The sequence below is a fragment of the Plectropomus leopardus genome, chromosome 19 (assembly GCF_008729295.1).
Source record: "Plectropomus leopardus isolate mb chromosome 19, YSFRI_Pleo_2.0, whole genome shotgun sequence".
NCBI classification, from domain to species: Eukaryota; Metazoa; Chordata; class Actinopteri; order Perciformes; family Serranidae; genus Plectropomus; species Plectropomus leopardus.
In genome coordinates, this window is record NC_056481.1 from 22873996 (window position 1) to 22901360 (window position 27365).

The following is a 27365-nucleotide window of genomic DNA, read 5'->3' on the forward strand; positions in this document are numbered from 1 at the left end:
TGTGTCTGCACACACTGCCATGATATCCCCATTAGGGTCAGACAGTTGCCTGGCAACAATGGCCAATGGTTGCATGAAAGTTTTGCTGTTGAATGGTTCTTTTTCCGTTCTTCTCTCTTTCTCTCTCTTTTTTGCTCACTGTCCTGCTCCCTCACTCTTGCTCCCTGTCTGTTATCATTCTCTTTCACATACTGTCTCTCACACACTGCTAGTGTGTCACATGTCCTGTCTGCTCCAGCTCTGTTTGAAATCAGTGGGTGGTATTGGCATAAATTACAAGAAGAGCAGAACCTAAATTGCTTCATATAATAAGTTATCCGCATAACTGCCTCATCGTTGCAGTCTTTAACCAAGTATATGACATAAAGATTAAAATACAACTCCAGTCCCCCCTTAAAAACAGTGCAGAGACAAGATATTCGATCAAACTCATAAACTTTTTTGTAAATACATACTTATTCTTAATTTGATGCTGACAACATGTTTCAAAAAAAGTGTAGCCTATAATTTTGGTTCAGTTTTGTCTCTACTCTAAAGCCTGATTTTAGCAGTAGCAGGCAGCTGTTTTAAGTAAAGAAGGACTTATAAACCCACTTATGTAATCTGTTCTGCTTGTGAGTAGCTGGTAAAGAAAATGTAATGCGTTACAGCTAAAGACTGTAAAACTGAGAGCTCAAGGGAAAGCAAATACTAGCTATACGTTCTTTGGGTAGGAGTGTTGCTTTGTGTCTGCTGGATGTGTAAATAGGCAATGTCTGCTTCCACCGTCGCCATAACAACTTTATGAAGTGATAATATGTCAGGGCTGTGTATCTGTCAGCTTGTTCTGTAGTTCTTTCCCTCCATAAAGTGTTGCATATTGTTCTCCCACTGTGCAGGGAACCACTACCCGGGGTTGCTGTGTACATTTCAAAACACGACAGAAACAGTAAAATGACAGGTGTTATGTCATATTTTCATTATTCTTTTTTGTCCTCTCTTATTTATTTGTTGCTGCTGTTACAAACAGCAAAAGCAAGACAACTGACACATACTTGAACAGCTGAAAATGGAATCAGTTATCTGTTGGCAATCTTGTCTTTTGTCCGCCTTCTTGCTTCAGAGGGATTTGCACAGATGTCATGTTATTTTGGCTCTGTGCTGAAAGGAATCACCAAAATGTTTTTCAAGGTGATGCAGCATTGTTATTTTGGAGGCATTTTACTTCACAAAACCGTTCTTTACATTTTTGAAGTTTGTCGTCGTTCAAAAATTGCAAATGACCTTGTGTTTGTCTACATAATGACATTAAAGCTACTGAAAGTAGCCACCAGTAAATGGATGCAAAATGAGATGGAGCATGAAGGCTGTTTTTTTTCGATCGCATTCGAGGCCGTTCGTTAAATAGCTTTTAGTTGGATGTTTGAATTGACATTTCTAGTTGTGGAAAGGATAACGTTAATGTTTTCACAAGGTCAGAGGGTAAGCTGTGGACTACAACTTTATCTTTTTTTGAGTTGATATTGATACTCTATGAGGACCCCAGACAGCCCTCACAGTATTTAATGTTCATTCTTAGTTAACAGTCATAAAAGTCTTGTTCCCGTGAGGAAATGTTTTGAAGTTTACATTTCCTGAGTCATCCCAGTTAAGTACACCTTGAATCTCAGTATTAAGGACAATCTATCTGGCCCTTGCTTCTCAAGTTCTATATATATATTTAGATATCTGAATGTCTGTATCCATCATCTGTCATCACAGGGAGCACAGGGTGTCCTGTCAGATCTGTCTTCTTCTGATCTTCACACTCATTCCTTTGGTGTCACCATCTGTTTAATAGTTTTTTGGATTGGACATTTTCTTTAAATCACTCACTGTCTTTGTCCCCTGAGCTCTGCACTACACTTATTCTATACTCTTTTAAACATTATTTTTGTCTGGGATTATCATGCTTTCATCTTTCTTATGCTGAAATCCATTCATCTATTCATCCTTTGTTATATTTAAAGTTCGATGTGATGATATCTGAGTGCATCATTCTCAACCCTCTGTTCTTACTTATCACGCTTTTTATCAATTCTGTCCATACATACTCCAGACAAAGAGTAGACAAAGCTTTCATCAACTAACTAACAAACAAACAAAATTGAATACCCTAAACAACCAAACAAGCAACTATCCAAATAAAAGTGTAACCATAACCAAAAAAAAACCTCTTACCCTAATCTTACCAGCAACAGAAACAAATCCCACTACCACTCTACCCCTAATCCCACCAACTAATCAAAACAGGGAAACAAAACTCTGCTCCTAATCCTGCCAATCTAATAAAACTCTCCCCTAATCCCACCAGCTAAACAAACACTTACCCAAATCAAACAAACCTTTACCCCAATCCCAACAACCAACCAATCAACAAAAATAAACAAAACCAACCATAATGGTAAAAAAAAAAAAAAAACGTTCCAAATGATAACAGACACTGTGGCCTGTCATAGAGGAAGAAGCAGAGGTGTAGTTAATAACTTTAATGATGTTCCATTTAGGTGAGCCAGTAATCAATGTTGGTAAACCAGAATGGATTATACTAGGCACTGGAGCTGGCATACCTAAATAAAGTGCAGCCGTTATTAATGTCATTAGCTACACCTGTGTTTGCCAAGTGTACATGTACATTGTCTAATTAGCCTCATGTGAAGGCACAGACTTGCAGAATGGCCAAGCTTTGGAGGATTTTCCTCTCTTGTTTTTTTTACTCGAGTGTTTTATCCTCATGTGGTATTGAATGAGATTAGTGCCAGCCAATATTGTGTTTTAATTGCAAAAATCTTTATTTGCCATGCCCATATTGAGCTGTAACTTTACAAAATGACTTAATTAAATTAATTGGCAACTAAAATTGAGAAGGTGCACATTTGAATTGAATGTATTGGCTTGAAAGTTTATGTGATTTTTACTGATTGCAATGTTTTCAAAGTTGGACAAAAACACTACCAAAAAGTAATGGCAGTGTAGGTTTTAAGACAGTAGTTAAGAAGAATTCACAAGCCTTCATTATATAAGTGTGTTTACTTTGGACACCAAGATGGAGAAAATGGAACAATACATGACCCCAAAGTGAACAAATGGCCCTTCAGAAACAGCATGGACCAAGCTTTGCCCAGCTGCTGTTCCCTTCAGTGGATGGATGTAGGGGTGCATTTTGTTCATAATAATTAGTAGATTTTCATGCCAGGCTGAAATAATCTGTTGGCGCTGGCTTATTGGCTCTGCCATTGGATAGTTAATCAGTACAGTGAGTCCTTATCTGGTATTCCTCTCTGCAAGAGTCAGTCTGGGGTCACTCAGTTGGTTACAGTGCTGTATTTTTGGGTCATATTTATATGACTCCGTGTCAGTGTTAGGCGTGGCTGGTGGCATTGTTTGCGCATTGTTCGCACGTCCTGTTCTTGTGACCGCAATATGTCAATAATGCCTTCAAGGAATTTCTTCAAATTTGGCACAAACGTCGACTTAAACTTGAAGATGATCTGATTAGATTTTGGTCATAGGTCAAAGTTCTAGGTCACTGTGACTTCATCTGTCTCATTTATGGGAAAATGATACAGTTGTATGAAAAAGTTTGGGCACCCCTGACAATTTCCATCATTTTCATTTATAAATCATGGGTGTTTGTATCAGCAACTTCATTTTGATCTATCAAATAACTGATGGACACAGTAATATTTCAGTGGTGAAATGAGGTTTATTGGATTAACAGTAAATGTGCAATATGAATCAAAACAAAATTAGACACGTGCATAAATTTGGGCACCCCAACAGAAAAATCCCATCAATATTTAGTTGAGCCCCCTTTTGAAAAAATAACAGCCACCAGATGCTTCCTATAGCCTGTAATAAGTGTCTGGATTCTAGATGAAGGTATTTTGGACCATTCTCCCTTACAAAACATCTCTAGTTCAGTCAGGTTCGATGGTTTCCGGGCATGGACAGCCCGCTTCAAATCATCCCATAGATTTTCAATGATATTCAAGTCTGGGGACTGGGATGGCCATTCCAGAACATTGTATTTGTTCCTCTGCATGAATGCCTGAGACAATTTTGAGCAGTGTTTTGGGTCGTTGTCTTGTTGAAATATCCAGCCCCGGCGTAACTTTGTGACGGATTCTTGAACATTATTCTCAAGAATTTGCTGGTATTGAGTGGAATCCATGCGACCCTCAACTTGAACAAGATTCCCAGTACCAGCACTCACCACTCAGCCCCACAGCATGATGGAACCTCCACCAAATTTTACTGTGGGTAACAAGTGTTTTTCTTGGAATGCTGTGTTCTTCTGCCGGCATCCATAACGGCGCTTGTTATGCCCAAATAACTCAATCCTTGTTTCATCACTCCACAGCACCTTATTCCAAAATTAAGCTGGCTTGTCCAAATGTGCTTCTGCATACCTCAAGCGACTCCGTTTGTGGCGTGTGCTCAGAAAAGGCTTCTTCCGCATCAATCTCCCGTACAGCTTTTCCTTGTGCAAAGTGCGCTGAATTGTTGAACGATGCACATCCACACCATCTGATGCAAGATGATCTTGAAGGTCTTTGGAGGTGGTCTGTGGGTTGTTTTTGACCATTCTCACCATCCTTCGCCTTTGCCTCTCTGATATTTTTCGTGGCCTGCCACTTCTGGCCTTAACAAGAACTGTGCCTGTAGCCTTCCATTTCCTCACTATGTTCCTCACATCGGAAACTGACAGCTGAAATCTCTGAGATAGCTTTTTGTAGCCTTCCCCTAAATCATAATGCTCAGTAATCTTTGTTTTCAGGTCATTCGAGAGTTGTTTTGTAGCCCCCATGTCGCCACTCTTCAGAGGAGAGTCAAAGAGAAGAACACCATGAAATTGGCCACCTTAAATACCTTTTCTCATGATTGGATACACCTGTGTGTGGAGTTCAATGCTGAATGAGCTCATCAGACCAATTTTGTATTCCAATAAGTAGTTACAGGTATTCAAATCAGTGAAATGACAAGGGTGCCCAAATTTTTGCACAGCCTATTTCTAACCTCTGATTTAATTACATACAATTGAATATCACCACACTTAAAGTTTTTGTCTCAAAAACACCCCAGTACTCAGCTTTGATTAGGAAATGAATGGCATGCCACTTTGATCATTTCCTGTGAAGATAAAGTAAATTATTATGCAGCCTCAGAGGGGTGCCCAAACTTTTTCATACAACTGTATCTGAAGAATACCTTAAGGATTTTTTTTTTGCACAAACCTGTACTTTAACTCAAGAATGAACTCATTATATTTTGTTAGTCAAAGGTCAATGTGGCCCTGCATTTGTCTGTATCTTGTAAACACAATGTCTCATGGACACCTTGAGGGAATTTCTTCAAACTTTCTTCAGACAAAAACAGTAAATGATGAACTGATTAGATTTTGGAACTCAACGGTGAAGGTCAATGTGACCTTGCATCCATGTCATTCACATTAGTGTGATATCTCAGTAACAGTTTGAGTGAATTTCTTAAAATTTGACACAAATGTCCACTTAGTCTTAACAATGAACTGATGTGAATTTGGTGGTTGAAGGTCAGGGTCACTGTGACCTTGCATCCGTCTCATTCTCATGAAAGCAATATATCTACAAAGCTTTCAAGGAGTGTCACAAACATCCGCTTGAATGAGCTGTTGAGAATTTGGTGGTCGAAATTCAAAGGTCAAGGTCACCGTGACCTCACAGTGCTTTTAAATTGCATGTTTTAAAAAGTGCTATATAAATAAAGCTTTACCTACTTGCTTACAAAACATGGTTTTGGTCATAACTCAAGAATTCATACGCTGATTATGACATTATTTCACACAAATGTCTAATAGCATATAATGACTAAGTGCTGGCATGAATGGATGATAGGCAGGAATGTAAATTGTAACTGCACCTTGTCTGGTGCACGGAGCGTGGCAGTAATTCGAGTTGGGTCATGAGAATGTAACCGTTGCTGACCTCTATACTGTTAGTTTGTGTTGGTGGTCTAGGAATCATGTCTGAAGATACAATGGTTAAGAGCATCAACATCTGCAAATGCCTAGTAATTACCTACCTTATTGCCACCCTCTCTTTCCCTCTCCTGCTTTTAGCCCAAGTCACATTAATCCATCTTTCTCCTCTCTCACTGTCTGTTATCGCTTTTTGCTAAATTTTCATTAATATTTGTGTTCAAATCCGTCCGACCCCATCTGTCTATGGTCATTTTTGACTGACAGAATCTGCAGCAGCATCGCCAGGGCCATGTAAAGGACCATTAGCTTCTCTACTGCTGATAATGTCAGCAATCAGGGCCTTCCGCTGCCTGACTAACCACAATAAATGGGGGTTGTCAAAAAACAAATGCGTAGTGATTCATTTTCCTCCATATCATCCCTTTTACCTTTCATATTTGTCATATGAGCCTATGCAGTGTTTAGTGTTCAGGTACGGATTTTGCTGTACTGCAGTAAAACTTTTGACAGCATCTTTTGAGGTTGCAAAACCAGAACTGTGAACGAACAATGCACTGGTTGGCTCACTGTAGGTGAGAATGACCTTAAACATGACTTTTGAGGCCGGGAGCTGCTCGGCGGCCAGCAGCTCTGATTATAGCGGGCAGCTCATAGGTCGCTGGCAGTGGGTGGTTGGGGTTACTTGTAGAAAGTGAATTCACGACCTCAGCTGAAAGAGAGCAAGTGTGCTTTGACACATCAGACAAATCAAATAAGCTTTGATGTTGCCATTTGTCAGGTATGCAGCAAGAAAAAAGGCAGAGAAATATTGCCTGCTTTACTTTTTTGTGCACTGACAACAAGGTAGATGGTTTGATACAGGGACCAGTTGGTAATGCAGCCATGTTTTAAATGTTAAATTAACACAGTGAGCACACACATAGTAACATCATCATTTGGAGTTGTGTTTCAAGTTGAATATCAACTACCTGTTTCAGTCTGGTCTGATCTTCACTAACTCTTGGTGTCTGCTGTTGGTGCTGGGCAGGTAGCCTACATTGCAACACATCGTCACTCTACATCTCAAACTATGATGCTTTAGGTACATAGGCTGAAAACTGATTTTAGGTTTACGTCCTTATATTTAGGCATCACAAATATGGGATAAAATGACTGTTTTTGTCAAAGGAATCTGGCTTGAATGAGAGCATAGATAAGTTTTACTTTCAGTTCAGTTTCCCATCAGAAAGGGCTGTTGGTTTGGGAAGTACTAAGCATATGACTAGATAAATTAGACTTGGATTAAACTGCACAAGTTGAGAGAGTTTATTAACAGATGTTTTCATATAGTTTGCTGTCGGTAAATGACTTCAGTTCCCTTTTTTTTTTTTTTTTGGTTTCTTCACAAAAATTTAAGGTACCACAGGGTGGGTAAATGATATACAAATGGTCATTTGGGGGGACTTTTTTCCTTTAACATTGAGGCGAGGGCTAAAAATGACTACGAGTGACTGCTATTATATTACACCTACTCATTTGACCCATTGTTGATATGAAAAATAAAAGGATCTACTGAGCTTCTCTTGCAATTGGTCAATTAATAAAGATAAGTGAACAAGCAGCCAAAACAAATAAAGTGAGACAGAGATACATGCCAGTATTAATCATTCGGACTGGCAATGTCAAGACATTTTAGAAAACTTTAAGCCACACAGAAGAAATAAAAAGCAAAAAGGAGTCAGATTCTTATAAATATAATATTAATTAATCCTCCACCTTTGCCACTCTGCTGTCAGTTCTCGGGGAAGGTCACCTGAGCCATTTTAATTTTTCTGATTCCTGTGTTGTCAAGGTAACTGCAGCCAATGTGAGTGGCTGGTGCAGCAGCACTCATTTGTGACTACATATTGATGGTAATAAATCACTTACTAATACAGAGATTGTTGTTTATCAGCAGAATAATTTTGCAACGGCTGCTGAGGCGGCTGTTGCTAATGAGTACCCGAGGTGACAACAGGCAACAGGTGGGAATTGAGGCTGTGTGAGAGATGTGTTAAGTAGGCATGTGCCAGTGTGAGAGAACAAACACACACGTGATGCAGTGCAGTATGGCAGATGAACACCCAGTTACCAGCGTTTGTGGATCATTTTTTTTGTCCAAAATAGCTGAATGAACTAAAATACATGTAATAGTCCAAATAGCTGCTCAATTTTAGAATCCAACCGCTATTTGCTTGTGTAGATGCAAAAACCAAAATCCATTAGCGATGTTCCCAAAGTTGGAAGCACACTGTTCTCTAAAATATAACTGTGTGTTGCAGCATTTCCATTCCCCTTAATTGGAACTAAGAGCCCTAGCCAAACCTCGAAAAACAGCCCAAGTACACACACCAAAAGTACACAAAAAAATGGACGGATTGTCCTTGTACATTTGGCTTCATTGTGTAGTTGTAATCATATATAATGACATGTCATCGGCAGTTTTTACCATTTTAATTAAGAGTAGACCGAAATAGGGGCGTCTGAGTGGTTGTAATGTAAAGTGCTTGCTCTATGGCCAATTTATAAATTCAATCAGTTATTTATGAAGTTATGAAAAAAAGCAATCTATAAAAAGTATTGTTTAACATTATAGAAAACGGTAAACAAGGTTTTAAATGGGAGTTATGTGCTTTAGGTTGTCTTTATGTTAAACCAAGCCAACCAACTCCAGCCTAATCTTCATATTTAATGGATATATAAGAGTGGTATGCGTCTTCTATATCTACATAACATGTTTCCTAAAATCTCAAACTGTTCTTTTAAACCGGAGCCCGATGAAAAGTTTATTTTTAACAGAGTAATTTAGAATTGCTGATGACGTTTACTGTTTCAGTCCAATGATATCACTTTTGACCATAATGTTTTTTGTTAAACTTTAAAATATCCTGCTACCATTATGTATCTTTGTCACGAAATTCATATATCAGCAGATACATCAATGTCTGAATTTTTTTACTAATTGGAATCAGCATCGACCCCAAACTCTTACTAGGACATTCTAAACCAATTTAAGGCTACCTACAAAGAGGTTTCTCAAGCAGATTACTATAATGACATTTGCATCTTTGTTACCTGAATATAAAGTAATGTAACAGACAGCTACGGTTTCAAAGTACAGTGCAGCTGTTTCACTACGAGGACATTACATAACCGAGTTTCCACAGATTATTTCCATGTGCACATTTGCTTTCTATCTCCATCACTTGTATCCATTAGCTTCAAGGACACTACGTTTTTCATACAAAGAAAATTACTTCTTCTCTTTTTTTGCCCATCATGATTAAATGTGCTCAGCACATCAGCCTCAAGTAGCCAGCCAGCAAATTATAACGTGAGTGAAGTTTTAAAAAAAAATAAATTATTTTTTCTGCAGTTTTAAATTGTTTTTCCATATGATTAAATTTATGAAAAGACCCAAAAATGAACACTGTAAGTGGACTATTTGATAACCAGACTATTTTAACTGTATTTGTACAGGAATAATTCTGTCCAAAGCTTTTTTTTATCCATGTAAGTGGCTGACTGCTGTAACTGGGATCCCTATGAGCGGTTTCCATTGTATAACAGCTAAGAAACCAGAACTTATTTACCAGCTTTGTAACATTAATGGAATTCTTGACATATCATACCTTACATTATGAGATAAAGGACGTTCAATAATAGGAATGTGTTACTTTCCCTCGGTGTTATTCCCATCACTGGTGTTGACAAAGGCAGAGTCGCTGTGAGCGAGGACAGAGCTGTGTAGGTGAAGCGTGACACAGACGAGGAGAGGGAGGAGGAGGAGGAGGGTGATTAATTAGGAGCAGTGGAGTGAAAGAAGAAGAATTTAGGGTCAGCAGGTCAGAGCCAAGAGAGGGATGAAATAGTTTTACTTGGGGCTTCTGCAGGTAGAAATCACAATCAGCAGACGGACAGAGGGACTGGAGGAGAGGGTAGGAGCAGATTTGGGCATGATTGCTGGGCTGTAGAGCGAGAGAGAGACTGTTAAGAGAATGCATGAGAGGCTGAGTAGTGGGTGGAAAAGAAAAAACAGTGAAGGTGGAGGTAGATTACTTAGAAAAAATAAAAATAGTAAGTTATAAAATATTCTATGGCGATTTTTATTGTCAAGGACAATTTGTGTGCTTTCCAAGGTCAGTGAGATCATTGGGAGACTCCCACTGCAGAACTCTAATCATCTCAATGACGTGTTTCCACCCACCTGTCAATCAAAGTAACAGGCTACTCTGCTAAGTGTTTTTGAGAGACTGAAAAATATGCCGTGATGAGATGTGTGTGTGCAGTGTGTGTAGCACCCATCTTCATTTAAGAGTGCGGCACAATCTAAGCAGGACAGCTTCTTACAGCTACCTTCACAGGCTAATCAAATTTCCTGTACACTGAAGCCACCAACTGGGAACCTAAACCTCCTCATGGTACTTAATTTAAGATGTGGGTGATTTATTTTTCCTTCTGTCTGCTCTAATATCTCCCTCCTGAAGTGACAGGCTACATTAATGTGTATCAACACAAGCAGTAAACAACGTCTGGTTTCATGAAAGTTTAAATAATGATTTATGCTCTTGTTCCTTTTACTTCTTCCGCTAAGACACAGTGACTGCTTCACCACAAACACGTTAATTTACTTTGAATAATGACATCAAATTTAACCCTTTAAATTCTGGGCAAATTGGTTTGATTTTTTTTTTTGAAAAACATGGGGAGAAATCAATGATCACCTTCACAAGACATGGCTCATAAAATAAAGGAGAAATTATTAAAAAAGTAACAAGAGAATTAACTTATATTAGAAAAAAAGGAAAGTAAAAGACAAAAACAAAAAAAAGCGCTGAAAATTATTATTATGGTTTGAATGTATACTTTTCTCTAGAACATAAAAAAAAAATTTTAATTATGGTTTTTATAGATATAGACATTTTATCCCTCCCCAGCCCACCCTTTTTGCATCCACTAATTTTGTGTGGTGATTTTCTTATCAACTATAACCGATTTCTTGAAAATTGTGGGACATTTCCTGACAAGTGGGTCATCGCCTTTTTTCCCCAATGTTTTTTTTTTCCAAAGAAAAAACAATATGTTCAGGTTTCAAGGGGTTAACTAGCTTGTGAAAGGCACCTGAATGCAGTACAAGAAAGCTGATCCATGTTTCAATGGGTTAAAGATTTACAGCTGCCTTTTTTTTTCAGTGTTTTGAAACTGCATTACAACTATGCACAGCGTGTCCATTGTAGATTATCTGCATTGCCATGTCCCCTTTTTGTCCAAAAAATAAGCAAATAGCGAACATGATTGAGGCCCAGTGAGTTTCCATTTAAATAGTGCCTGTGTCCATTCCACTGAAGTCGAGGTTACATTAAAAAATTCTGTCCCCCAAACGAATGTTCAGCAGGGGTCTGTAAGCATCATAGGAACTAACAAAATCAGTTTTTATTAGTGCTGTCAAATGATTTTTTTGAAGTGTTACCTTTAATCGTGATTGATCGGTTAATTTCAATGGCATGTTTAAAATTAAAAAATTAAAACTTTTAGAAAGCGCTGTAGTTCATTTCGCCGATTTAGTTTCATCCACGGGTCTGTGGCGATTCACACAGTACAAAACAGTTCTTTGCTGTCTTTGGTGAAACGTTTGCTTGCTGACATCAGTGTGATTCCTTAAGCTCAAGATACTTTGACAATATCTTAATATGTATGTATGTAGGTGCATATTACCTTTGTCACTATTCTGTTGTTATTTTCCATCACTGCAGCATCAGGAAGCCACTGCGGCAGCTTGACCTTAATCGCATTGCCATTAACGTTTTAACACTGGCAGTCCTCATTTTTTTTTACACATTTCCATGAGAATATTTCGGACAGAAATCTGTTCTTCGTGTGAAGCTACTTTAAACACGATTTTAGCTCAGAATTGCTTTTCCTCAACAAATTTTAGGATCAGGATGAATTTCAAGGAAGAAATGTATAAGTGCCTCCAAAAACCTGCTACCTGTCGGTTCTCAACTAGCTCACACTGCCTAACAGCACAGATCAGAGCTCCAGTCTGCCCATCACAGTAGTAAACAGGCCAGTGGAACCAAACCCAAAGAAAGTGGTTATTACAAGGCCTACTGACCAAACTGAAGAGGAGCCAAACAAACAAGAAATACCAATAAAAATCCAGCGAGTCAAAAGCAGGACAAATAATGCACAGATCAAAACAAATACATGCTGCCCCTACTAATAAAACTGACTGAATAGTTAAACAATGATTAGCCAACATACTTCAACTCCATGTATGATTGCCCTTCTGGAAAGTTGGGAAAATAATCTTCTTCTCTGCACTACTATTGCAGAGCTTCCAGTGAACAATCTTCAGCTCACAACATAGCATTCAAGCTGCACACGAACAAGCAATATAATTATTTTACAATAATGGAGCAACAATACAGGTCATCAGCCACCAATCGATGCACCTCTGTTCTGCTACATGACCCAAAACCACCTGCCCTGAACTACAGAGCAATCTCTTTGGGCTAAATACTCCTTGAAGAAAGTGAACCTTCAATGAACCTTGATGATTCGCCAGCAAACAGCCCTCTCCTTTCTGTTATAGTGGACTAAAATGAAATAGCCTAATAAAAAGGAAGCATATAGAGAGAGGGCTTCATGTGCACATAAGTGGCTCAGAGAGAAGAAGCAGCCGGGGCTTTGTGCCCACTCATGTACCTGCAACAACAACACTTGCCAATCAGACCTGAAATACAACAGCACACCCGCAGACTGTGGTGCTTGAAATCAGCGCTGATGGTAATAAAACCCCAAAGCCAAAAAAAAAACCTCATACTCTTGCAAAGGTACAGAGCCATCAAAGTCCTAAATAACCTGGAAAAACAATTTCAAAGAATCCTGCCAGATGTTGTTTAAAGCCACAGAGACTATAAAGGAAGGGTCCATCAGGTCAAGAAACTGACAGCATCTTACAGCTGACAGAGGATGTGCAGCAAGTTTTCAAGAAACATAAGAAGCAAAAGCTGAACTTAAAGGATAAAGTGATTTGCTATCGTATTTTATTATCAACACAGCCCATAAAAAGACCAAACTCACCAATGAACCGGTTCACCTTTGTAGTCAAAGCCTGATATATCTTCTTCCTCTGTGCCCTCGGGCTCTATTTTTAATGATAAAAATAATAATAACAAATAGGACTTATATAGCACTTTTCTAAGTACTCAAATATGCTTTACAAGAAATGCAAAAAGAAAACAAATACAAAATACTGAAAGACATTAACATGAAACAGAAGAATAAATACAAAGAACACTATAAAAATAAAATGTAGATGATATGGCAGTTCAGATTCAGGGAGGCAGTGGGAGACAGGTATTTGAAGGCTTTTTTGAAAGGTCCAAATGTTTGGACTGAGGGAGTTCCAGAGGGTTGGGGCAGCAATGGCAAAGGCTCTGTCCCCCAAGGTTCAGAACATAGTCCTGGTGATGGAGGTCAGAAGGTTTGCATCTGATGATCAGAGGTGGCGATTGGGGGAGTGATGTCAGAGAAGGTCTGTAAGATATGAAAGGGCAAGGTTATTTAGGGCTTTGTGGGTGAGGAGAAGGATCTTGAAGTAAATTCAGTGCTGTGTTGGGAGCCAGTGAAGGTGTTGAAGGATGGGTGTGATGTGTTCTCTGCAAATCTATTAAAATCACAGAACCACACTGTTGTACTGGGCAAGCCAGGCACCAGTATGAGCTAAATGAGGGGGGTGTTAAATATTGCAAGGGAGCAGTTGGGTTTTTTTTGTTTTTTGTTTTTTGTTTTTTTTAAATTAAATCAACATTAATTTAATCATTTGAAACCAAGCAAATTGGCCTGATTTCTTTCAAAAACATAAGAATAAGACAAAGAGCAACTTGTGACCTAAAGATTTACATTTGTAAAAAGTAGAATTGCCTAGAAATTAGTAAGAAAAACAAATAGAAAACTAACAGTTTAAAAAAACAACAGCAAGGAAATTAACTGTAAAAAGCGCTTAGAAATGATAAAAGTTTTTAAAATATGTTTTTCCCCTAGCTTTGTCCCCCTTTCCCTAGATATTTTTTCCTGTTTTTATTTATTTTTTTTTTTAAAATAATTTTCTCAATTCACTTATTTCTTGCAATTTGTAGAACATGTCTTACCAAGTTGCTCATGACCCTTTTTTCATGTTTTTAAAAAAAATTGCAACCATTTGCTCAGGATTTACAGGTTTAAATACTTGTGAAAGATTTCTGAAAGCAGTACAAGAGAAGTGACGTCGGCCCGAATTTCAAAGGGTTAACCATGCAAGAGCCTCAGAAAGTGGAAATAATGAAAACACAAGGTTATCTTTCCAGAATTGAAAAATGAAGAAAACATTTATTATTTGCCGATTTTCATCCAGCTTTGTATCTTAATAATATGAAACTTGTGTGAAGAAATGTGTCAGTATGAGGCAATTGGAAAGCTCACACTTTAGTAGCTGTGAATTCATGTAATATTGACTTTCTCGACAGCAAACCAGTATTGATATTCAAGTCCCGTGAGAGTCATTCCACCACCGCAATGACAGTCCCCCTAGCCCCAGTCTCAACCTGACAGGTTGTCTTGTCAGGTTTACGGCTATAATGTCTCATTAACATGTTTCACTCCAGCTCCCGTCTGCCTTTCATTCCATCTCTGTGTTTGTCGTGTTTTTGTCCTTTTTTCAAATTTTTCCACCAGTTTTGTAATGGTTGGCTGTACAACCATCTTATCTGCTTTGACCGTGTGCTATAGATTTTTTAAACCTACATCAGTGACATTAGGAGGCAATCCAGTGCACAAACACATACATATGCATACCCACACACCCTCATGCATCGGTGGGCTTTTCAAAGCAACACGTACTGTAGCTCCACTCATTTGTTTGTGTTTGAAGGCGTGAGAACACCTTCTCTTGCTCTTATTCTGCTTTTTTCTCTTTTTCTCTTAATTTCTTGATGCATAATTAGTTGTGTGTTAGCATAAGACAGCCGAAGAAACGCACTGTAAAGTAAAAGATAAAAATCATGCAAGAAATTGATTTCTGTATAACACAGTGTACAAAACAGGGGGTAAAAAGGTCCAGGACAGCCACCTTGCAGTAATCGTTACCTGTGAGAGAGGTGCGGCAGTGTATGATTTTTTGATTAGACTGTGTCAGAGAGGTGATGATTGGAGGCCATATTAATTTATGAGGCTTTCATGTTTTACTAAAATCAGCATCACTGGCCTTGGTTTATGTGGAAGGGGACTCTTTGAATATAATGTGCATCATTTGGTGTAATGTAATGTCCACTGTATGGACAACAAAAAGTGAAAAATATAAATGTTTATAGGGTTGAATCAATGCTTCAGTGCCAGTGTCAACAAAAATTGACCATTACAGGCTTCAAGATTATATTTACTTAAGCTCTTTTGTGCTGAATTGCATTATGATATTAATGTTGTTATGAACATGTACATATTTTTATTAGTATCATATACTATACATATAATATGTAGCCTGTATCACACACTCTTTGTTATGGTTGAATGGTTTGGGACGATCAATTTGATAGAAGTGGATTCTGGGTATTTGGCCTTTGAAAACGTCCACTGACTGAGGAAGCACCCAGAGCAAAAATCCAGATCATTTGACCTTTGCACGCCGGATAATTCCAATTTACTGAATTGCATTATGATATTAATGTTGTTATGAACATGTACATATTTTTATTAGTATATCATATACTATGCATATAATATGTAGCCTGTATCACACACTCTTTGTTATGGTTGAATGGTTTGGGACGATCAATTTGATAGGAGTGGATTCTGGGTATTTGGCCTTTGAAAACGTCCACTGACTGAGGAAGCACCCAGAGCAAAAATCCAGATCATTTGACCTTTGCACGCCAGATAATTCCAATTTACAGCCGCCTACATGGGAAAAAATGAGACACTTGGAATGCACTAATAGAGGTCAATTTCTTGTGTCTGAGAATGCATATGTGTGAGAGACAAATAGAGGGAAGGAAGGGGAGGAGGAGAGACAGAGATGGAAGCAGATGGTAATTAGAGTGGACAGGTTGCAGGGAGGTAAGACGTAAAAGTTATGGAGTCTGCAGTGGCACTACCGAGATGATTAAATGTTTAATTATAGTCCATTAAGAAATGGATATATTCAAAAAACAATTATAACTTGCATTTAAATTATGCTTTAAAAATCTCAAAATTAAAAAATGTAATAAAATACTAAAAAGGTCATTAAATTTGCCAAAGCATAGAGGAGAATAAGATTGTTTTGGGGAGGTTATTAACCAACTGTTATCAGATGCACCGGGCTGCTGCCTCCTGCATGCACACAGAACAGTAATGGAAATTGTGTGGTATCACTGCTTAAACTAAAACATCCCTAAATGAAAGCACAATGGTAAGATTAAATATTATGGGCACACATTTGCAAATAAAACAGCAAGCGGTGAACTCAATGAATTTGTCAGTTAATAATTTACAAGCTTGACTATCATTGTTTTGTATAATTCAAAGTGTCTATAATTAATGTTTTTATATTAACAATGGATCATATTACAACTTGTATGCGAAAGGTGTTGTTCCATAAAGAATTATAGTTTAGCATCTTTCAGCTGATTGGTTTTATGTAACTTACTTTATTTTTTATTTTGATTACTCTCATAGCGTTGTTTCCAGACACAGAGGCTGCTGTTATCAGAAAAAACTTTAAAACTTCAGTCTACTGACAACTACCCACCCAGCACCAAAAAGCACACAGACAACATTAGCAACTAGCTGGTGAACACAGTAAAGAATATAATAGCTTAAGAGACCAATTTTTGTATCAAAAGTTGGTGGAGACCAAAAATGGAGCTAAAACTAGACTTCATAATGGACTTACATTCATCAGGTCGACAGAAAATGACTTCAAATGAATGCTTCATATCTGCTAGATACGTAAAGACTCAACTGTCTGCTAACAATTTTACCATATTAACACAATAGGTGATAACACTGTTTGTTAGTGTTGTGTTTACAGCTTGTTTCTACTGCCCCCAAGTAGCCAAAAAGTCTGGTATTGCAAGTTGAAATACTATAGTCAATTTACAATTGCACAAATGTATCAGTTCATTAAATGACTGTAATACAAAACTGATAAAAGTCTATAATCATATTGGTGGCACTCTTCAGACTCCATCAAAGATAGGTGAGAACTGGATAAACATAGACATTAGCTGTTGTGTTTTTAGCATATCAGCTGCAAATCGCTGATTTTACAATTGAAAGTAACCTGCAGCTTGAAAAAACAAATTTGTACTCACTTGCACCCAGGTGTCCATAGCCAACAATGCTATTTACACCTAGGTGTATATTTGTGGGCATCCTAGCAACCTCAAAATGTGACCAACAGGTCTTTTCAGCTTTTTCTGCTAAAATAGTACACAGTATGCATTCAGCAGCTTTATATACATTTTGTAAATTCACTTTAACCTCCAAGATTGACTAGTACTAGCCCCAACCATGACCTGCTACGAACTTGACTCATCAACGTGATGAATACTTGTCAATTACAGCACCTAGCGGGATACATAATAATGCATCATAGGGATGGGTGTAAATAGCCGAATAACTGAAGTGTGACTATTCTGAAACAAGTGCAAATTGACACAGAAATGGACAATACATTTAAAAAAAAACCTTGCACTGATTAATATGACAAGAGTTTTGGTTTCCTGTCATCAACCTGTGAATAGAGATCACCATGCTGATAACTGGACTGATATAGTGACAAACGAAGGATGTTTTTTGTTTAAGATGAGAATCCTAGCACTGTTAGCCTAGCTGTTGTAGTTTTGAGTTGTTTTGTTAGGCTTCATTGGATGCACCTCTTGACACAGTTTTTCCAAGCAACTTTTTGTAAATATATCACAGTGAAGTATGATCACTGAATACTAACAGGGTGTGAAGCAAAGTAATATGTGACTTTTATCAACGTCTGTGTGAGTAGAGTCATGGCACCATATCACACCATAATAATGGGGCATAACACATGCACAGTGGCTACATCGCGCTGCCACCCTAAACCTTCTCCAAGAGGTCTGTAACTTTTGTGTGTCTTTGTAATCTCAACACAATCAAATGCACAAATGGGGCTGATGGCATTTGGGCCAGATAGTCTGTGCTTGAAGATATATATGGGGTTGTGCACAAAAAAAGTAATGCAAGAGTGAAAAGGGAGTCTCTGAGAGAGAAAATCAAACCTTTCCTACTGTCACAGTTATGTACACATTACTAATCTCACTGCAAAGTAGCAGTGATTGGTGGATTGTCTGTTTGGAAAACTTCCAACTTCCAAAGTTTTAAATTACATGTTAAACTGATATGGGATACATACTGTATATATGTGTAAATGTTTGCTGAATTTTGTTTTCATCATCATTCTCCTCTGTTCTGCAGATAAGTTAGAAAATGGAGACGTGTACCAGAGGAGGAGAGGACCTCATTCAGACAGTTCAGATGGACACGAAACAGGAAGCAAGCAACAAGAGGGGGTTGGACAGACGGCAAGCAGCTGGCGACGAATTGTTCTCCTCATCGTTGCCATCACCATCCACAACATTCCAGGTAAGAACGAGCCATAAGGATGTCTGTCGTGTCTGACAAGGGAATTTCTCAAGGGAATTGTCAGTGGAGTTCAAATTAATTCTTAGAATATACTTCTGCTCTGTCACCGCTGTTCAGAGTGTGAAAGTCACCTTGCAAAATCATGACGGTTATAAATGTAACCCCAACTCATAAGTTCCATATGACAAGAGTGGCGGTTTACTTATGTGTATACCATCACAAATATCTGTATAAAAATCATCAGCTGTGACCAAGGTAACATAACACATCCAGAAGGTTTTTGCAGTCATCTGACAACAAAACGTGATGAGTACCATGCTGGTTAGAAAATAGGATCCTTACAACAACAGGAATAAAGGACCCCACTCCTGACAGCAAAGGTCTAGAAGGTATAAAAGCAAAATGAGGCAAATGCTAGACAAAAAGAGGTAATTTGTGCTGTGCAGGCTCTTTCTAAGTCTGGTTCTGGCAAGGGAAGATGTGAAGAATGGCCAGTGAAATCCCTTCACTGTTTTCTTACATGTCAAAACTACAGGAAGCTTTCATGATGCTCATTAAGACACATCAAACACATAAAAATCTAAATCTTTGAGATCAATGTTGACCTTAAGTTAGCTTGTCAAGATAGTCAGTGAGTGTCCTTGTGTGTCAGTATGTATGGCTGACAGGATAGAAATGTCGATCTGACGATTGATTAGACAGTCCATCATATGGGTCAAAACTGAAATATCGCAACAGTCATTTGATGGATTGGTACTGAATTGCGTATGGATTTTCATGGTCCCCAGGGGAGGATCCTACTGACTGGTGATCCTGTTACTTTTCCTCCAGCGCCATAAAATTTTCACTTATCCTGTGGGATATCTTATCATCTATTTGATGGATTTGTACATATTGGATTTTGAGTAAAAATTTTCAACAACTATTGCATGAATTACCCTGAGCTTTGTACTCACATTCATGCCCCCCTCAGGATGAATTGTAATCACTGTGGTGATCCCTTTACTTTTTCTCTAGTGCCATCATTATATCAATTTTTTCAAATTGTTCAATATTTATGTCTCTGACCAAATACATGCAGAATTAATGACTAAGGACTGTGTCTGAGTGGAGCCTCACAGAGCTGCTGCCATTAGTCTTGATAATTTGCACAACAGAAATGAAGTGAGAATTGTGGGTAAAAAGATACATGCAGTTAATGTTCTTGATAATCATTTTTAAATTAAATTCTATTCCTACTGACCACTTCTGCTACAGCTTTACCGAATATTATCACCACCTGATAATACCACGATTGACTTAGTTGTTGGATAGCAAGTGGCTTAAAGGAGGCTTTTAAAGGAGATTATGACAGAAAAAAGTACTGGAATCACTGGTCTGCTCTGGCTTTTCCTACAGAAGTCCAGACACCAGGAGGACAGGGGTGTTTCTAATAGGAAAAGGAAAATCAAGAAGCTCGAGTTAATATTGCAAATGACCTTAAAAGAATTCTTCACTCAAAAAAGTGACTTTTTTTGAAAAATTTTGCAAGCTTCCACAGTGAACGAAGAATCAAAAAAAAATCTACATGAATTGAAGTCATTGAAGATCACAATTACTTAAATTCATGAAAACTATCAAAACACGTTTAAATACACTCACACAACTCGTACAGTATAATCCAAGTTTCCTTTATCCAGTATGCTCAGTTCTTCTGTTTGCCTTTGTTGGATTCTTTGTTCACCGTGGAGGCATGAGAGAAAAACAACCTTCTTTTCACAAATTCAAGGTCACACTTGATTATTAATTGATCTACACATGGTCATTTAATGGACAAACTTTTCTTTAAGTTGCCACACAACAGCAAATGCATGTGACTATGGCAACATGTGAACCACAGTAACAAAGGAATCCCAGTGCCTAATGGCCTAAACTGAAAACCCAGAGCAGCCTTGACATAATTCAACCCAAATGGAGAGTTTGCTCGAGCTGATCTTAGATGTATTTAGTCATCAACACACCTGAGGAGAGAGACCAGCTCATGCATCATACATGCTAAATCAGTTAAATAAAACAACCTCTAGAGGACCAAACAATATGCAATTCATCAGGAAAAGATCTCCTGGGGCTGAGCTCCACGCACAGCCAACAGTGGAGGTGCTGTGCCACATCCGGCACTAAATCTTGTTTAGCAGTCCGGGTTGTTTTGTTCCGAGTCTAGGTTGAAATGCTCATAAAATGTCAATACTCCTTTTTGTTGCCTGGCTTGGAATATTAATGGTAAAAAAAAACAGCCAAATAGACAGGTTTTCTCCTGGAATACACTTTGCATTATTGAACACTACGCTGAGCCAATCTTGTGTCAAAGTCTAATGAGCTAATTAGTCTAATGACGTGTCAATTAAACATCAAAGGTGACGCCCAGGGAAGAGTAGTGCTCGATATCTGGGGTCAGTGATGAAACAACAGCTCCAAACTAAACATTTGAGTCAGGAAATGAAGATTATTCAATTCATAGAAAAAACAATGGGGAAGCAATTAACAGTCATTGTTGACATTTCTAGAGTTGACAGCAAGAATATAACTAACACCTATTTAGTTAGGAAAGCGCAGTTCTGTGTGTCTTAGAGGTGTGTGGGGACTTTTTGTCATCTTATTAGATAGATAGGACTGTGTTGGGAATTGTTCCCATTGTGGGCTTATAAAGCCCACTCACACAGTCTATGTGAAATTGGAAACACAAATATCTTGACTTGCCGTATCCCCTAAACCCATTTCCCTTGTGTTTTTTCCTAACAAAGTCTGCTCCAAAATATGATCTTATCTCTGTTGGTCCATCTCGATTGAACATTGTAAACTGCACTTGAGACACCATAATATCTCTTGTGTTTTGCAATGTGCAAAACTCTTAATCCAAACAGTCAAACTGACTCTGTGAGAGGTGTAAAATGCTGTCGACAAGTTAATGCAAAGCTCAAAACACTGAATCCCAAACCTCAAACAAAATGTTTTATTCACTATAGTGAACAAATGTTTCATGTTTTTCTTATTTTAATGTTACTTGCGTGAGTAGTATTTAATGATAATAGCTAATTACTTCACATCTGCCATGTGGACAGAAAAAGGGAAAAAGAAATGCATTGCAGAGTGATGGAAGCATGAAGCATTTACTTGAGAACAAAACAAAACATTCACGTTTTTTCTCAATCAATTATATTATTCTCTTGTAAAAAGAGTAACCAGACATTCCACTTTTAGTCTGAGTGCCTCCTCCCTGGAATGTGAAAAAAAAGAAAAAGTCTCAAAAATTGGGAGGGCTTGGAGGGGGCTAAGACACACCCAGTCAGCCAATCATGCCGCCATTGCAACAAAAAGTCAGTGATAAACATACAATTTTTGTGTTTCTGTGATGAATTTACTGTATGACGTTTTATCTATTTTGATTTGATTAAGTGTGTTTTGCAAGATTTACAACACAAAATTATATAATTTTATCATTTCATTATATCATTCATTTAAATTCATTTGAAGACCATGTAACATTTTGCAAGTGTGTCCTATTTTTACACAGCGCTGTAAATTATGCAAAGAGTCTCTGTATTTTTTTTTATTGCTGCAGTCTCATTTTGTCAGGCTTCTACAGTCAAATGTGATTTCATGAGAGTTCTCAACAGCTTGTGAGGACACCAATGCACGTTTTTACTCACTACATTCATCTGATGGTTTGATTAAATGTGAAAATATATAATGCATCATGAGGAGAGCATTGATCTATGGACAGTTATCGATTTGTTCACATCAAAGTGTAGCCACCATAATTTATGAGAAAATGCAGTTTCACTGGTTTAAATGATTTTTCACTGTGCACTTGACTGATTTTCATTCGTTCTATCACATTCACACTGTGGAGAGATTGCTCCAGGAAGTGTGGATAAAAAGCAAATTAAGGACCCACGCCGTGTGTAGGAGGGGAATAAATGGTGGTACTCCACTAAATATGAATTTTAATGTGGAGGGTCAGTTCAATAATGAGCTGAACCACTTACTGGTCACTGCGCTTACAATAGGGCCCAGTAATTTAAATATATGCAATATACTGATGAATAATATACATAAGTGCTTCACATTTCTATGCTTGTGTAGATATAATCTGATCCACATTAATATGCGTGCATAGAGCCACGCATTTGTAGGTGGCGCTCCACCCACAGCGATCTCCTGTGAGGATGTTAATGAAAAATACCCCCCACAGTCCCAACTCCCAACCACAAAAACAAAAACACATCATTTTGTCAAAGTTGTAAAGTGATGCACACATGACTTACTAAGTCGTGTTTTCAATTTGTAACTGACCGAGTGTCTTAGTCAGTGCAAAACAGTCTGTTATAGCGCTTTGGGACCTGGAGAGCCATCTTTTTTCTTGTGCTGCCTTTTACAAGTATTAGCTTGGAACCTTTTGAACTCTCAAAAACTCCATGCAAAGGCCAATGAGCAACTTGGTAAGAAATGTTTCTGAATTGAATCCCTTAAATAATCAGATTGCATATCTAAAATTCTGATTTATTATAATTTTTTAGGGCCTTTAAGTTGGTTGTATCCTTGTTTATTTTATGTGTGTGTGTATATATATATATATAATATATATGTGTGTGTATATATATATATATATATATATATAGAGAGAGAGAGAGAGAGAGAGAGAGAGAGAGAGATATTGGCTTTCTTTCCTCTCTCTTTTCTTAGCTAATTTACATTGCTTATTTTTGGGTCTTTTCTTCTTTCATTTCTCAGCAACAAAGGAACTGACCTGACGACTTGAACCAGTAAATCAAATCAAATCAAATCAAACTTTATTTATAAAGCGCTTTTCAAACAAAAAAAGTAACACAAAGTGCTTTACAGTAACACAAAGTGCTTTACTAAAAACACTGCAGAGCAGTTTTAGGTTAAAAAAGTCAGTGCTTTGCCACTGCTGTTTGCAGAGGGGCTACTAACTATGGTGGCTGATGTGAAAACAGGACTGTCCCTATCTAAAGCCAGTGTTTGCTTTGTCCATTCCGGGCTACTGCCAAAATATGGCAGTACTACGTGGCGATCTCTTAGGACAAGAACCTGCTCCCTACATAGATATTGATGGCACAATCTAAGGTAACACAACAACTCTTATTTTCAGAAGATTATACACTAAAGAAAACATACTTATCATATTATCTTCCACTTCTGCTAATATATTCCCCTAAATCACACTGGACCTTGTCATATACAAAACCTTAAAGTAAAAGTACACTATTGAAGGCAAATGCATTTTGAAAGGAAGGTAACAAAAGTAAAAAAAATCATCCTGTAGATTTTAGTGATGCTCTCTAGAGGTTTTAAAAGTAATATTTACTTTACTGTTATGTGTTGTGGGAGCCATCCTATTGCATTCTTGTGTTATGTATAATTTTTCTAGCTCAAAATTGCAGTAAGACAGATCTGTTTGTTTTCTTTGAAGTGCATCTTCACCCAGTAATCATGTAATTTAACAGCAGCTGAAGACACTGAGGACTTTTCATCCTCCCTCTTAGTGGTTCAACTCTGTGATAACCCCATTTTGTGATTGTCGCTGATGAAAGAGGCCTATTTTACATAAGAATTTTTGTTCGGCTTTAAAAGTGATATTGAACAGTAATTTGTTGCTTCATGAGGTGCTGAAAAAGTCAGACATTTGGTGAGTGCTTTTTCCCAGGGTGTGAGAAGTGCACTTATTTGTTTTTTTTTTTGGTTTTTTTTTTGGCACCTAGCTGTCCCAGTGGGAATAGAAGCCCTCACCCCGGAGCTGTTAATGCATCATTCTGTTCCTCTTGAAAAGCACAAACAGCAGCTACATAATAACATAGCAATTCTCAAAGAGGCTCTAAACTTCATTACACTGCAGAGACAGAGCCCTGACAGAAGTTTGGTGATGGCCCATCAAACTGAGCAGGAGATTGATGGCCGTCCTTTTTCCCCACCATTAGGGTTGATCCCTGTTAGTGTGATGGATGGAGCAAGGTCTTTGACAGCTACTGCCAGCAGTCCAAGTAATAAAGCCCCTTTCCCATCGGACAAAAAAACCCACCAACAACCCATTAACATCTGTTTTTTTTGTGTGTTTAGTGGGAAAGGTTACAATTAGCATTCATTGCTAGGACAAATGGCTCTGCAGTCGTCACAGGTATTTATCAGCTCAAGTTCCGATCAGCAGTCAGTACTCCTAACATCAAAAACTTAAATTATTGTGTTTTTCCGACTGAAACTGGACTTTTAAAAGTATAAAAATGTTAGTCTGACAGACATCGTACTTAGCTGAGTTTCTCAAAGTCGAACTAACATACCTAAATAATGCAGCTGGGGTTGATTTACTCATGTTACTCTTCATCTTTATGCCTCAATCGCACCTGAACTGACCGAGGTGTTCTGCACACGCTCCATAGTCCCCACACTCAGCTTTGACCCTTAAGTCGAACAGCATAAATACGTATAAAGAGCTGGGAAAAACAAAAAAGGAGAAGAAGGAAAGAAACAAAACAAGATGAAGGTAGGATTGCATACAAAATACACAGCGCAATCAATGTTTTTACCACTGTTAAGCTACCATCAGTGAAACTCAGCCCTTTCTGCAGACATTTGAGCAAAAAGCCAGGAAAAAGAAGGACTGTGCCCTTTGAGCTGAAAGACTCTGGAAAACATCTGTGCACAAAGTGTCGAGTTTCTATAATAGTGGCTGAACCTTGGACTAAAGAAAGAAGAAGAAATCAGAATTTCTCAGAACACAATTTCAGTTATAAAGAGACTCTCAGAGCAGTAGGATGGTGAGGCACGACCATGTGTATTGACTGAATGACTACTGTGGAAGTGTTGATTACCCTGAATGTATAATGCCAAAAGGGGGAAATTAGGGACTAGTTTGACAAACCACTATTTAAAAATTAATATTACAGAGAATTTCCATCAGAACATTTAGTATGGTATTTTAGTTCAATGCAATATCTTTTGGGGTTGCTCTGAGTATAAATGACGAGTTACTATTAATTAGATTTCTTTAGATGTTGTACTGTTGCAGGGCATGAAATCATGGTTTCACTCAAATAATTTGTATTTTATGATCCATGAGATTATTGTACATTTAAAAATGTCACCTTGCTACCTCTGATTATAGAACGATGAAAAAGCAACAGCCTAAAGAGCGATGAGAGGGGACTTTGATGTGCTTGAAAGAAAACATCTCACCACGAAGCAGATGAAAAGAGGAGTAAAATTAACTCAAAACATCACAGTTCTGCAGTAGGGAAACAAAAAGGAGAGGTAGCTGAGAGAGAGGAAACGCAGTAATGGCAGACTCAGTTGAAAAAGGAGTGTAGACGAGCGAGGAGACGAGATTAAAGGAAAGTGCAATGGAAATGAGTGGCTGCTGAGACAATGGGCTGTCAGCAGCAGTATCGTCACACTCGCTTAAAAGAGCATAGAACATTAAGCAGGAATTGGATGGGACTACGCGCTATACCCACAGACACACACACAAAATCAGAGTTTCCTCTAGGGAGTAAAAAATACACAAAGAAGGACATGCACAGGTGACAATACAAACATTATTATTATTTCTGCTGACAGGAGTGACAACTCACGCTAAGCTACAATTTCAAGAATCATCTCAACCAGTCTGCCCTACTTGACAGTTACACTATATTTTCCTTGCTTGAGTTTATTTCAACTTTTAATGCATTTGTTTTTGAAAAAAAAACTGACACTGTAGAAACATTTAAGGTCTTAATGATTCTTGTTCTGATTCCTTGACAACCCTTTTTTTAAAAAAATGTTTTAATTCCAAAATGAGTATATCAATTACTCATCAGAAACTCTCAGAGCTGAGACTTTTTCACACATGCCTCCACTTTGAACGAAGAATCAAAAAATAAAACAGGAAAAAATTCATCATGAATTGAAATAATTGAGGATAGCATTTAACCACAGAAAAACTATATCAAAACATGCATTTAAAAACTCTCTCAAAACTACGGCAGTATAATCAAAATCTAATTTACTCTGCCAAATTCTCAGTGCTTCCCAAACACACGCATGTTCACTGAAAAGTAATCTTTCTTGCATGCTTAAACAATGAACAAAGGATCCAAAAACTGTACATTCTTAATGAATTGAAGTAAAGAGGCACCACCTTAAACTAGGGTAATATAATCCATGTCATATGATCAGTGCTTCCCAGCATGCATTTTTGCTAAAAACCTTTTTATTTAAGAGACTTTAACGATCTTTGGCATAGATGATTGGTGTGCCTGGGAAACTGAATGGAATGCATCAGTCATATTTTTAAACAGCAATGGTTTTGAGAAAATTGTGTTTGGGAAGCCTTGAGCATACTACACAAATTGTGTTAGAGTTTGTAAATCAATTTTTTTTATGTAATTTTGCTTGATTGCTTGTTACACATGGTCCCCACTTACTTCAATTCATCAAGCATGTTTGCCTTTTTTGATTCTTCGCACACTGTTGAGGCATGTGAGACATTTTTCAGCTTTTTTTAGTGTGTTGTCACTGTTGCTTTTTTCCCCGTGCAGTTTTTAGTGTGCCGTAGCTGTTTTTCCAGTAGCTTTTTCAGCATCTTGTCAGTGTTTTCCATCAGCTTTTTTGGCATCTCATAATATTTTTCCTAAGGCTTTTATTTGTGTCTTGTCACTGTTTTGCTGGTGGCTTTTTTAGTGTTTTGTCACTGTTT

General features: G+C 37.8%; 1 protein-coding gene across 2 annotated transcripts in view; it reads left to right on the plus strand.

Annotated features, from left to right (window-relative positions):
* Nucleotides 1-27365, plus strand: part of LOC121959165 (zinc transporter ZIP11-like) — a 148239-nt gene that overhangs the window by 111284 nt on the left and 9590 nt on the right. For both annotated transcript variants that reach the window (XM_042508370.1, XM_042508371.1), the window contains exon 6: nucleotides 18467-18634. In XM_042508370.1, coding sequence (XP_042364304.1) covers nucleotides 18467-18634 — 168 coding nt within the window. The remainder of the gene's footprint in view (nucleotides 1-18466; nucleotides 18635-27365) is intronic.